Source organism: Heloderma suspectum, chromosome 6 (genome assembly GCF_057233095.1).
Source record: "Heloderma suspectum isolate Gila_16-S chromosome 6, 16-S_ref, whole genome shotgun sequence".
Classification (NCBI taxonomy): domain Eukaryota; kingdom Metazoa; phylum Chordata; class Lepidosauria; order Squamata; family Helodermatidae; genus Heloderma; species Heloderma suspectum.
The window spans coordinates 115,919,941-115,933,392 of record NC_139463.1 but is presented as its reverse complement, the minus strand read 5'-3'; the positions used below and the strand labels follow the sequence as shown (position 1 = coordinate 115,933,392).

General features: G+C 48.3%; 1 protein-coding gene across 2 annotated transcripts in view; it reads right to left on the bottom strand.

Moving 5' to 3' along the window:
• Positions 1-13,452, bottom strand: part of LOC146342686 (vigilin-like) — a 69,236-nt gene that overhangs the window by 27,451 nt on the left and 28,333 nt on the right. For both annotated transcript variants that reach the window (XM_084806228.1, XM_084806229.1), the window contains exons 3-13: positions 12,837-12,949; positions 11,180-11,328; positions 9,527-9,742; positions 8,118-8,324; positions 6,845-7,060; positions 5,298-5,504; positions 4,449-4,556; positions 3,827-3,931; positions 2,872-2,950; positions 1,550-1,689; positions 905-1,009 (exon numbers count right to left, since the gene is read on the bottom strand). In XM_084806228.1, coding sequence (XP_084662354.1) covers positions 905-1,009; positions 1,550-1,689; positions 2,872-2,950; positions 3,827-3,931; positions 4,449-4,556; positions 5,298-5,504; positions 6,845-7,060; positions 8,118-8,324; positions 9,527-9,742; positions 11,180-11,328; positions 12,837-12,912 — 1,608 coding nt within the window. In that variant the 5' untranslated portion in view covers positions 12,913-12,949. The remainder of the gene's footprint in view (positions 1-904; positions 1,010-1,549; positions 1,690-2,871; positions 2,951-3,826; positions 3,932-4,448; positions 4,557-5,297; positions 5,505-6,844; positions 7,061-8,117; positions 8,325-9,526; positions 9,743-11,179; positions 11,329-12,836; positions 12,950-13,452) is intronic.

Genomic DNA, 13,452 nt, shown 5'->3' with positions numbered 1-13,452 from the left:
CAACAGCACCCTCCCACCCATGTTCCCCAGCAACTGGTGTACATAGGGCACTGGAGGTAGCACACAACCATCAGGACTAGTAGATAGACTTTTCCTCCAGGAATTTGTCCAACCCCCTTTTAAAGCCATCCAAATGGATGGCCATCACTACATCCTGTGGTAGCGAGTTCCATAACTGTGCGCTGCATGAAGAAGTCCTTCCTTCTATCTGTCCTGAATCTCCCACCCATCAGCTGCATAGGATGACCCCGGGTTCTAATATTTTGAGAGAGGGAGAAAAATGTCTTCTGCTCCACATTCTCCACACCATGCATAACTCTGTACACCATTATCATGTCTACCCTCACCCTTCTTTTTTCCAAGCTAAACAATCCCAGCTGTTGTAACCTTCCCTCATAGGGGAGATGCTCCAGCCCCCTGATCATTTTAGTTGCCCTTTTCTTCACTTTTTCCAGCTCTACAATATCTTTTTTTAGGTGTGGTGACCAGAACGGTACACAGAATTCCAAGTATGGTAAATGTTTACATTGGCACATGACAACCCAAGGTTTTTTTAAACCCTGGTTTTTAGCGAACAAGCCAGCATGCGAGTCCATGCTGCTCGATCACTCCTGCTTGGCTCCTCCTGCCAGCAGGAGCAGCTAAACAACCCAGGGACACTCTGCCCCTGGGTTGTTCAGTGTGACACCTGAACTCGGGCTTGTCTCTCTGCTGAGAAGACAGAGTTGGAACCAGAGCATTAGCTAACACACTGGCTGATTCATGACAACCCAGGGTTCTAAAAGAAGCCCTAGGTTGTCATTATGTGTGAACCAAGTCCCTGTGTCAACAGCATGGATAGGTGCAGATATGCGCTGGACAAAACCTCAGCAAAATGTTCTTCGACATAACCCTTTGCTCCTACCTCTGGGAACTTGTCACGGATCTCCTTGATTTTCTCGCCTTTCTGCCCAATGATGGTCCGGTGAAAGCGCTGCTCGATTATCAGGTCCTTTGTGCGTTCGTTTTCCTAGGGGGGGCCCACAACCATCAGCGTCATCTCTGTCCTGGCCCAGACGATTCCCCTTTGTGCTCACAGGCAGGCATGCTCGGCGAATGCAGGGTGGGAGCGAGCGCAAAGCGAAGGGCTTGCAGCAGGACCATGCCGAGATACTCAAGGCCAACTTCCCTTAGTCCCCCCTTCTCCCCGCTATCAGGTAGATGTGCACTGCCTTCTAACAAGTCAACCCATTGGTCCTTTCAGCCCAGTATTGCCTACTGTGGCAGAAACCTGAGCACCTGCTGTCCCGTAGCCATTTTAACTGCAGATGCCAGGGACTGAACCTACGGCCTTCGGGACGCAAGGCGGATCTTCTGCCTCTGAGCTAGCAGCCCTCTGTCTTTCCTCCCACACACTGCGATGCCTTAAGAGCGCTGGAATGAGATCTCCCACAGCCCCCCACCTCCACCTCACCTTCCCCCTCCCATTTCCTTCCTGGTTCTCCTTTCATCCCAACCCCAGCTTGGGAAAGGGAGCAGAGAGGAGGGTGGTCCAGGACGCCTCCCTTACCATACGAGCAGCCATTTCCAGCAGCTCCTTGCGAGCCAGCTGAACCCCTTGCGGGTCCCCCTCGATCCGGATCAGGTTGCTCTTCTCATTGTCGGGCGGGATGCGGACAGAGACTTTGTGCTGTTCCTTGATGCGATTGACTGTCAACACACGGCGGATGGGAGAGACAGAGAGTCAAATGCTAATAGCCTCTCCCTCTGCAGGATACCGACACGCTGGGAGTCAGCCTGGTGTCGTGATCAGAATGCTGGACTGGGAGCAGGGAGACCTGTGTTCAAACCCCCGTTCAGCCGTGAAGCTCACTGGGTGACCATGGGCCAGTCACTCATTCTCTCCCAACCTAACCTACATCACAAGGTTGTTGCAAAGACAGAACAGGTGGGGGAATCCATGTCAACAGCCCTGAGTTCCTTCAATAAAATACACAACAATGTGAGCAGCCCATTAAAGGGCTGGTACCCAGTCGGAGTTGGGAATGGGCAGCTCCTTTGAGAAAGGGAGAGAGATCTGCCCCCTTCCACCTTCTGCTTTGAACATCCCAGCCGGCAACCCTGTTGCCATCAAGAGGTGTCAAGGGCTCCTTGGAGGCCTCTCTCAGTCTAATCCAATAGCCAAGTCCAGACACAGACAAAGGGATTCCTTTCAAAGCTTTATTCTTCTTTTACAACTTAACAACTATACCGTTTGCAACTAGATCTGAGCAGCAGAGTACCTATGCCCTAAGTTGGAACAGTTGGTCCCCGTTTGAAAGGGAATTACTGGCAGACCCCTGAACTTAAGGACTAGGGAGAGTCCCTCCCCTTTTCCCTTGGAGCCTCTGGGCGCAGCCATTGTTTGCGTGCCAAATTGGCACTTTGCCTCCTTTCTGCGCCCTCCATCTGGCACCGCTCTCTGCGTCGGCGTCGCGCATCCACCAAGTCTGCTTCCTGCGCTCTGTCACTCCCGGGACTGCTTTCTAAGCTAGGAATGCTGGTGGGAGGAATCTCCGTCAGCTGTTGGCCCTGGGAAAGAGGAGCGCGCTCCTCTCCCAGGAGCGACTGCTCTTCCTCAGAATCAGAACTACTCTGGGACTCCATGGGCTCAGTGTCCACCCTGACAAGAGGATTAAGAGGGCCGCGGGTATCTTCCGACCGTTGGCAGCGGGCAGGAAACGGTGCAGCCTCACGATCGCGAGCCCTTAAGGCTGGAAATGTTTCCAGCCTTCAGGTTTGCAAAGGCAGGTGCAGAACCACCGCGAGCACCACCTGACAGATCTCACGCAGCCCCAGCCTTCCGAGACGAGAGGAAGTGCCCAGCGCCCACCTCAGCATGCCAAGACTCACTGTTGGCTCCGTTCTTCCCTATCAGGTGACGGTGGAACCGCTGATCGATGAGCACTTCGGTGTAGTCCATTCGACCGAGCTGCAAAGCAGGATCAGGGGTAGGGGAGAAAATCAGCTTGCCTCGTGGACCGACGGGAGCACCTCTGTTGCGAGGAAGTACTTCTGCTGAGCACTCTCCCGCCAGAGTCCACATGGCTCATTCTCTTACGGGGGAGCCAAGCTTGCTGTGTTCTTGTGGCTACCTCTAGCCGCTCTGCCTCAACGTACCCCTGAGCAGCTTGCCAGAGCAGGATGCTACCAGGGAGTGGAGGAGAGTGGTGAACACCCATGACTGCGGACACAATTCACTCTGTTAAGCGAGTAAGCTTTTTTTTTTTTAATTTCCAAAGGCATTTACATAAAGGAACTCCGTCAAGACGGCTGGTAGAGTCTTCCAGAAGTCTTCCTCCCTGGCCGGATAGCAGGGGCCCACTCGGGAGGCATGTTGGATCCTCACAGCAACTTCAAAGTATCATGGGAATACAGAGGTATGCTGACACAACACCCTATATCAGCCCTCCCCAACCCAGTGCCCTCCAGAGGGATTGAACTGTAACTCCCATCATTCCCACCGGGTTGGGGAAGCCTGATACAGTCACAGCTTATTCTGTGCCCTTCTCCTGGGAACATGAGCCTTTCGACAAGATGGTTGCCTTCCACAGGTTGGCGGACGTCTGGTTCAAACTCCTGCAACCAGATGGGCGATGGGCAAGACAGAGTTCTACAGCAGGGGTGGGGCAACTTGTGGCCCTCCAGATGTTTTCGCCTGCAACTCCCATCAGCCCGTGCCAGCAAAGCTAATGGCGAGGGATGATGGGAGCTGTAAGCCAAAACATCTGGAGGACCGCAATTTGTCCCCACTCCCTACTCTATAGGGAGGGAGACACCACTATTCGGCATGCACAAGAGGACTCACCAGGTCCCGAATGATCTCTTGTATCTGTGTCTGAGCCAATTCTACCTCTTCAGTGGGTCCCTCCAGTGTGATCTTCTCATCACCATCTGTGAATTCAATATGAACCTGAAAACAGATAAGCAACGGGACTTTGGTACGCCTGCTGTTTAAAAAAAAAAAAGAAAGAGAAGCACCCAAATAACCATGAAGACATCCCTTAGATTCTACATGTGTGGACCTAAGGTTCTACTTGTGACTTCCTAAATCGCTACTCTCCTCTGGTGAGTAACAATTGTCTTCAGGTGACCAGTCCACCAAGCCTTGGAGAAGCTTCCTTCTTTGAGGCCATCCAAGTGCTGCAAATGACTGACATAGGTATGTGCTGACAGGCCATTTAGTAAAAATGTATGGACTTCTAACTTGCAGGATGACTTACAACATGCTCCTGCTATCCATTAAGGAGATACACTGGACTGCTCAAATCTAGTCTCCCTTAGACCCAGCCCACCTCTGACTTCTTAGACATCGCCAGGTGCTGCACACTTGAAGAGAATATCTTGTGTACTAATTATACAGTTGGAAAGCTGTGCAATTTCTACTCCTGTTACTCTAGCTGCAGGCCTGTTGCATTAGGAACTCTTGCCTTTGGAAGCTGCTGGGTGATCCTGCCAATATTCTGTCCTTTCTTTCCAATTATAAAACGATGTAACCAGGCTGGGGCCGTTACTTCAGCTACCATCACACTCTTCGCCTGGGGTGAGGATGACAAAAGAGGGGTTTACAGGGTCAATACACAAAGTCATCTTTGAATATCAGGTTGTGATGCAAATTCCTAGTCTGGGTACATCCTGCCCAGATTTCAACACTGGCGCCTCTCTATGTCCACCACCGCTTTGGAGCTGTAATGACCATGTTCTGTGTCTAGGTGCTGCTATGATGCCGTTTATTTCATGTTCATTTAATGCCACACGAGCAGTATTTAGTGGCCCAACGTAAGTCTCAAACCTGCGAGAAAGACTGAGCAGACAGAGCCTCTTAAATGGCACCGTTATCCTCTGAGTTAAGGAAAAGCAAAATGAATCCTGTTCAACAGCTTATTTTAAAACAAAGCAACGGCCATGGAGTCAGGGGAACAAAGAGGAGAGAGGACAGCAAGCCTCAAAAAAAGAAAGACTACTGCCTACGGTTGCACACAACAACAGCATTTTCCCCAAGGTGGCTTGTAACACCCACGGGGATCTTTGCTTCCCTCCCCACCCCCCGCCATTAGATTGCAAAAGCTTGTCTAGAGAGAGAAGTAGGAAGGCTTCTTCTGCACCACAAAATGAGGCTCCTGTTGTGGCGCCCCCCTCTGCCCCCTCCCCAGGTTCCAGTAACTAAGCTGCCCTCAATTCACAGGTGGCCCACACTGAGAGGCCTGGTTCCGACTGTACATCCAAGCCCCGCAGAGGGTCTGTCAGACGACAGGACGCAGCAGTACAGAGCCCTTCACCTTGGCGTAGACCTGAGTCAGAGCCGGGCCCAGCTTGTCTGGCTCCCCCCGGAGGATGATGGTTTCCGAGCTGCTTTCGAGGGCCGGCATCTCCACCGAGACCCCGGTGGCGTCCAGGATCTCCTGCAGGGTGTTGCCCTTGGGGCCGATGATGTATTTGTGCTGAGACTTCTTCACCTCCACGGAGATTGTGGTCGTCTTGCGCTTCTGAGAGAAAGAGAGGCAGGCTGCTTCATAGCTGTGCAAAAACCCCTGTGCTATCAGCCTCGCAACGTTCCTGGGGCATAATAGCTGCCCTTTAGCCCATCCAGCCAAATGAAGCTGAAACTGCTGCTTACAATTCCTCATGTTCTGTGATACAGTATAAAATTAGAGCTGCAACACTCAGCCTTTTAAATGGTTTAAAATCCATTTAAAGTATTTTTTTTAGCATGCCCCTGATTAATCTGGGGGCAGATTTAAAAAACAAACCGAAACAACCGAAACATCCAACACTTAAACTGCATATTGCAAGTGCGACATTAGAAGCATCATTCCCCCTTTTCTCATACTCCAGAGGGAATGCTTGTAAAGTGATCCCACTGCAATACTTTATAATCACTTTAAAACAAAGTATACTTTCTCTTCTAATAGAACCAGCATTTCCCCTACACAACTTCTTCAGATTCATTCAGGTGAGAGCCATAAAAATACATACATGGCCATCTGATATGAAAGGCATATACACATATAAACTGCCATGCTTTCCTTTAAAGTACACACAAGCAGCAAGTCAGGAAGGATTTGCCCTGCTATTAAAGTAAGGAAAAGGTTGTGTTTTTTACATTTGCATACCCTTCATGCGCTACAGATTTACTATGCTGCACATCACTGTGTACTCTGGTAACTTGGTTCTCTACTCAGGGACATCAAGTTCTGTTCTTCATAAAAAAAATACGTGAAATATTCATGTGTTCGCATAACGCTGTTCCTTCCAGCCATGAGAAGGAACAAAGAGGCATGTAGAGCACTGAAGACATTCTCCGTAATACTAACACTCTTGCCCTGCACACTAGCTTCTGAGAAGGGAGGGACCATAGCTCAGTGCAAGATAACATCCTTTGCGTGCAGAGGGTCCCAGGTTCAAATCCTGGCATCTCCAGTAAATGGATGGCAGACAGTAGATGAGGTGATGGATCTTTGCCTTAGACCCTGGAGCTAAGCGGCTGCCAGTTGGAATAGACCAGCCTTCTCCAAGCTGGTGCCCTCCATGTGTTGGTTGGGGGATGGAGGGAAGTTGGGGAAGGCTGGAATGGATAATACCGTGAGACAGACAGACCAATGGTCTGGCTCCTTTCTAGACCATAAGCTTCGAAGTGTGTGGACAATGCCTTGCTGAGCCCATGAAGCTGCTTTTATATGGTTTTAGTCCAATTCAAGTGTCAGAACATTTAACTGCACGGCACGATCAAGGATACTGAGGAAAACAGGCACAGAAGCCTGGCCACATTTTCCCCAGCAGCTATGCAGAGGCTCCTGCTTAGCAGAGCCACTTCTGAACCACTCACCTTATCCTCATAGATCTTGCGGATACGCAGGAGGGCCTGGGAGACGGGTTCCTTTTCGCCGGTGATAATTATCTCATCCTTGTTGACGCTGGGTGGTGGGATGTTGATGCGGGCCCCTGTCTCCTGCATGATCTCCTGGACCACTTTGTTGAAGGCTCCGGCAATGAATGGGTGGAAGGCCTTCTCCAGGTTCAAGCGCTCTACCGCCCGCTTATCCTGGGACATAATGGGAAAGCCACCAGTCCATTTAAGAAGAAAGGCAGAAGCCATCTCCATAACCCTACAGATTACTTCCATTCTTTGTCACATATCCAACTCCTGTGGGTCAAGTTTTGCTTCTTTGCTGTTTGTCATTTAGCCTTGCCTGTTTCTAGGGAAGGAGCTGCTGCTGAAACTCCTCCTTCCCCTTCCAAATAACTGCCCAGGTAACTCTTCTTTTGCTACGAGCTTCTTTTTCAAGAAGGGAGTTGGAATATAGCAGCTCCTTCCCTAAGTACAAAGGTGAGGTCAATGGACACAAGCCCTGTCTCACATATCCAAAAGAACAGCACACAAAACTAAACACAACCCAGCTCCCAAGTATCATTTAAACCAGGTGCGCAGAACCGTTTTTGGCCTAAGGGTCGAATTCCGTTTTGGAGAAGTTCTCAGGAGCTGCATTCTAATTGTGGGCGGGGCCAAAGGCAAAAGAGGTGGGGCCAAAAACACCAGCACATTGTAGCTTAAAGCTCTTCCTGCCAGTAACGAAGGCTTAGGGGAGGCATTTCAACCTTTCAGAATGGGAAAAAAATGCTCAAAAGCTGGGAAATCACCAAATGATTGGTAGCTGGGAGAAAGGGGGCATGGCCATCTGGAGAACACCTGAGGGCCATATATGGCCCCCAGGCTTGAGATTCTGCACCACCGATTTAAACCGATAATTATTATGCAGTCTACAAATAACTCCATGTTGTGTCTACGGAAGTCAAATCCTATATCCTCAAATGAGGCACGTTGCCTTTGCTAGCTACAAAGAGCACTGCAGAAATCCTGCTTATTGTTTTTAAAATCAAGAGAAGTTGCAGGATTGAGTAAAAATCTCTCCTGCAACACATTTATTTCATTTTTATACCGCCCAATAGCCGAAGCTCTCTGGGAGGTTCACAGAACTGAAACCACAAAAATACAACAGAAAACACAATATAAAATATAATAGATTAAACTTGCCACTCCCATCCTTCCACCTTTGGAGGGAAGGGGGGGGGATGGTTAGCAGAGAGTCTCAGCCACTCACCTGCTCAGCCGAGATGAGCAAGATTTCATGCCGAGCTTTCTCAATGCCTTCTTTGGTGCCTGTGATCTTGATCTGGTTGCTGGGGTCCTCAGGCCGTGGGATGTTGATCTTGGTGGCTGTCTTCAGCTCGAGCTCCTGCAGTTTCTCGCCGTTCTTGCCAATCACAAAGCGATGGTGTTCCTTGGGGATTGTGACAGTAGCTGAAGCCTGCAGCGGGGGAGATGGATTGCAACGATACAGAAGCATTCGCATGTGGGCCAAGGGCTATTTGGATGGCTGGCTGACCAGCATGCCAACAAGCCTAGACGACAGCACTGTGATAACGAACCTGCCTGTTTGTGGTCACTGGAGACTCTGAACTGAATTCCACCGATTTCAAAGATTAGGAGGGCAGCAACGGACAGGTGCCCCACTTGACAAACACCCTCACAACAAGTACCAACTTGGTCCCTACATTTTATTATGTAGGCGACACCACAGTTTTCACTAACACTGTTTCTTTTTTTGTGCTGGCGAACATTATTGATCCTTTTGCTGTTTGGTGGTGGGGTTTTCTTTTCTTTTTTTACAGTGAGTTGCAGTTATTGTAAGTTCCCTTGAGTGCATTTTTTGGAAATGTGGAATTAAATCTATACTAATAAAAGAGGATGCATGTCTGTCTGTCCGTGCCATCGTGCCAAGGAAGTGAAACCCAGACACCTGAAACCTGGCATGCTTACTAAGGGGGCCCTGGGGTGTGCACCTTGGGGTTATTTTGTTCTTAAAACACATTAATTCATTTAAATCTGTCCATGTGACTGAAGCCTGAAGTAAGATCTTCAGCCACTATGGGCAGAATTCCCTTACCAATACATAGCATTGGAGTCCATACAGTTTGAAGCCAGGGGAGGTGGCCGAGGGACAGATGCCTGCTCCCTCCCCACTATTCTGAGGCAGCCCCTCACTCAGGGGGCTATAGGGGTGCAACATGACAGGGGCTGTGTCTAGGGGTGCTGCTGGGCGTGGCTTTACTCAGACAGGGCGGGCACAGTGTGTCGAATTCTTGACAGTTCTGCAACTTTGCTTGAAGGCTTCACTGTATCAAATCAAGGTCTAGTCAAACCTTTGCGAAGCCAGGCCCATTCACTAGTATATTCAATACAATACTAATTCACAGGAGGCATGCAGGTCCCAGGGCATAGTCTGAAGGCACATGAGGCAGCCACCTTGCTGAAGCTAAGCAGGTTTGGGTCTGGTCAGTGCTTGGAGGGGAGGCTACCTGGGAACCACATGTAGCCACCTTGAGTTCCATGATGGAAGAAAGGTGGGATATAAATGTAATAAATAAACAATAAAATAAATAATAAAATAAATGCAGGTTGGAAAACCAGTTGGCAAAGCGTCATAGGAAGGAAGAGCTTTCCACGCACCTGGGTCTGAAGCCGAGCGACTATTTCCTTCCGAGCTTTCATGACAGAGTCCAGTTTGCCGGTCACCATGATGGACAGGCCCTGGTCTTTGGCCAGGGAGAGCTCAATGTGAGCCCCAGTCTTCTGCATGATGTCCACACAAACCTTGGCCTCATCACCTTCTCCAAACTGGCTGTTGTCCTTGTAGCGTCGCTCTTCCAGGGGGACGTGAAACACCTGCCGAGAGGAACCCAGAGGCTGTGTCCACATGATACAAATCACTACCCCGAGCTAAGAGCATCCCTGCTGGATCAGGCCAGAAGGTCAATCGAGGCTAGGATCCTGGTTCCCACAGAGACCAGCCATGTATTTCTGGAAACCCAACTGACTGGGTGTGAAAGCAACAGCTACGCTCCTGTTTTTCTTTGGTATCTGATATACAGAGGTGGCCTGCTTTGGAATTTGCTTTGCATGAATTTGTCTAACTCTCTGTCAAAGCCATCACTGTATCCTGCAACAGGGAATTCCATACATTAAAAATGTGTTGCGTGGAATACTCTCTCTCTCACCCATCCTGAATCTACTCCAAAAAACCTTCACCACTCTCTACAAGCATGCAGAATATTCTAAGCCTCTGTTCTCCCTAAGGCATCTTTTTTCTGAACTAAAGCTCAAACTGTTTCAGCATGGCTGTGTACGGATGGGGCAGACAACCTGGGAAGGATATAGGTTTGTGTTACATCCAAATACAGGATTTCTGGTTAGGGGAGCCCAAATTAACCAGGGTTGGAACAACAAATCCTGGTTTAAGGCTGGCTTATGAATCTGGGCTTGTTGTTAGCCAGAATCATGCATTTGGACATAACGCAAAGCTATCCTTTCCTAGTTAGCTGCAACTTTGCACACATGCGGTCAAACAAACAGGCTGTGTGCATTAGCACGCTGCTTGTTCACATCATGGTTTATGAAGCCAGGATTCTTGGCTTAAAGTGATGTCTGCATGCAGCCATTAGGTGCTAGGTCCCTGATCCACTTCAGTTTTATTTATTTATTATAACACCCAATAGCCAAAGCTCTCTGGGTAGTTCACAAAAATTAAGACCACAAAGTACAGCATAAAACAATATAAAATATGAAAGCTTAAAACCACAATATAACAGTACAACCAGAATAAAACCTAGCAGCAATACAGAGATTTAAAATACAGATTTAAAACACCAGAGCTAAAAGACTAGGAAGCTAAAATGCCAGAAGGAATACGATGTGGGCACCAGGCAAACCTCTCTAGGGAGCTCATTCCACAGTTTTCCTTTTCTGCACTAAAATGAACAGTGCTCAGGGGCGGGGGGTTGGGGGGAGAGGAGAAGCCATGACAATGCTGACAGGAGTAAGAAGCAAAAGAGTTTGCCTGTTTTTTTACATCAGCGTTCTCATCAATTTTCCAGTGTAATCCAAGACAATAGTTTTGACCAAGGCACACAAACACTTTAACCCAGTTTTTATATCCTACAGTTCATAATCAACTTTCTACACCCACTAATTACTTAGGCTGCGTGAAGAGCACACCTTACAATCAGCATTGCCTATGGGGAAGCCTCTCACCCCATGAGGCATTCTGGGAAGTCATGCCCACAGCTGAAGCAAGACTCTCCAGCCCCGCCTCCATACACTCACCTGGGTGATGACAGAGGATTTGATAGGCCGGATTTTGTTCCATACTCCTGTCAGCTCACTGGACTTTTCCCCCGGGGCTCCCTTTTCGGGGAGTGGCGGGAAAGCTTCCAAGTAAGTGGGGATATAGGCCTCATCCTCTGGGACACCTCCTGCCCAGCACAAAGAGAGAGAGGGAGAGAAACAGTGCACTCACAAGTAAGAACAAATTCCTGGCTAGGAGAGAGAGGATTTTATTATGCAGCCAATGGAAGCAAAACAGGGAAGGGAATCAAAACCTTGTTCCTATTTAGGAAGACTTCTAACTAAATTGATGCTGGTTTATAGGACTTTAAACAGGAGGTGGTATTTGAAGGGGAAGGGATTAGAGTTGGTCAAAGTCTTAGGATGGAGTCCTATGCATGTTTAGACAGCATGGCCAGCTGGGGAATGTTGGGAGCTCTAGGACTTTTTTCCTGTCTAAACATGCATAGGATTAGTTTACTTAAGGCACATTTGGTTGCTTCTTATTCACCTGGACACCCAACAGTAGGAAAGTACTTTATGGCAAGGAGTGGGCAGCCTTCCAGCTTAGGATCTACTGCACTTTGTTTTGTTTTACTAGGATCCCAAGGTCCATCAACCTGAGCCAGTTGCAAAATTGGTGGAGCCAATCACCTACTGCTCTCCTAATGAGCCATACTTTGGGATGACCTTGCATATACAAGTACAATCTGTATCAGAGTTTGTGTGTTGGTTTTTAACTTTTTCCAGAGGCGTAGCTGTGTTAGTCTGCTATAACAACAACAATGGGTCTTATGGCACCTTAGATTGATTATGACATAAGCTTTCATGAACTTGAGTTCATTTCCACTGTAAGCCTCAGTTGGCAGGCACACACATACAACCTTAGAGAAAAAAATGTAAGCACCGAGGTCTGAGTGGAATAAAATGCAGAACAAAACAAACTGACAATCATGTCAAAGCCCAAGTGTATGTTGAAACAGTTAACCATGCTCATTTATAAAACAGTGTTGATATTAACACTGACATCCTATCATTGATAAGCTAACACCTGCAGTGGGATAAAAATCCTTGATCTTTATTCAGGCCATAGGAGACAAAACTGAACTTTTTGTAAGTTCAGCGATTTTGCACCATAGTCTCCCTTTGAAGTTCAAGAATGGAAAACTGAGAGGGAAGGCACTATGTGCAAAAACACCAAGGAGCAAATTAGCTTCTTTGAGAATCCACTTTTCAGGGTTTTAGGAATTGTACATGGTAATTTTATCGTACAACAAAAACATGTATTTCATATATTTTAAACAGATTAACTGCTCCTGAAGAAGAGACTTTGTCTCGAAACACACAAAGCAGAGCATTTTAGAGATCTGCACAGTTACCATAGACCATACTCAGTGGCGCTTCAGGATTTTTTCCTTCTTGGTGAAGTTAAAGAATGGCCACTTTGAGGTAAACAACAGAGTGCCCTGGGAGGCGGAAGTCTCTCACTGGTGTCTGCATACTGAACTTTCCGACCTTTATTCTTTTGTGCAGAGACTGCCGTTGTTTAACAACTGAGATTTAGAAACCCTTACCAATCTACTTTCCATCCAACCCTGTTTAAGTCCCACTGTTAAACACCCCCCTACCCTGTCCAAGCATTCCTGCCCCATCTTACCTCGCATTTCTTCATCCCTCAGGCCGCTGCGGTGCTCAGCAAAGCTCTCAGGTGTTAACACTGCTACCGAGCTCATTGTTTCAAACCCAGATTTGCGCGTTTCCGGTATTCCACTATTTGGGGGGCAGGGAGGAGGAGAAAGAAGAGACATAATACAAGTTAGGTCAGAAGTTGGCCAAACCATCTGGCTACTTCTTTAGAGAGCAGCCACACCTCCGGGCACATCATCCACCCACCCCAGAGCAACCCTCAATTATCTAGCTTGAGACCTGGGCACCTAGGACTGCTTTCTATCAAATGCGACTGCATGAACTCTGCCTTAGAATCACAGAATCATAGAATAGTAGGGTTGGAAGGGGCCTACAAGGCCATCAAGTCCAACCCCCTGCTCAACGCAGGAATCCATGTCAGAGCATCCCTGACAGATGGCTGTCCAGCCTCGTCTTGAATGCCTCCAGTGTGGGAGAGCCCACCACCTCCCTAGGGAATGGGTTCCATTGTCCTATTGCTCTAACAGTCAGGAAGTTTTTCCTGATGTTCAGCCGGAATCTGGCTTCCTGTAACTTGAACCCATTATTCCGTGTCCTGCACTCTGGGATGATTGAGAAGAGATCCT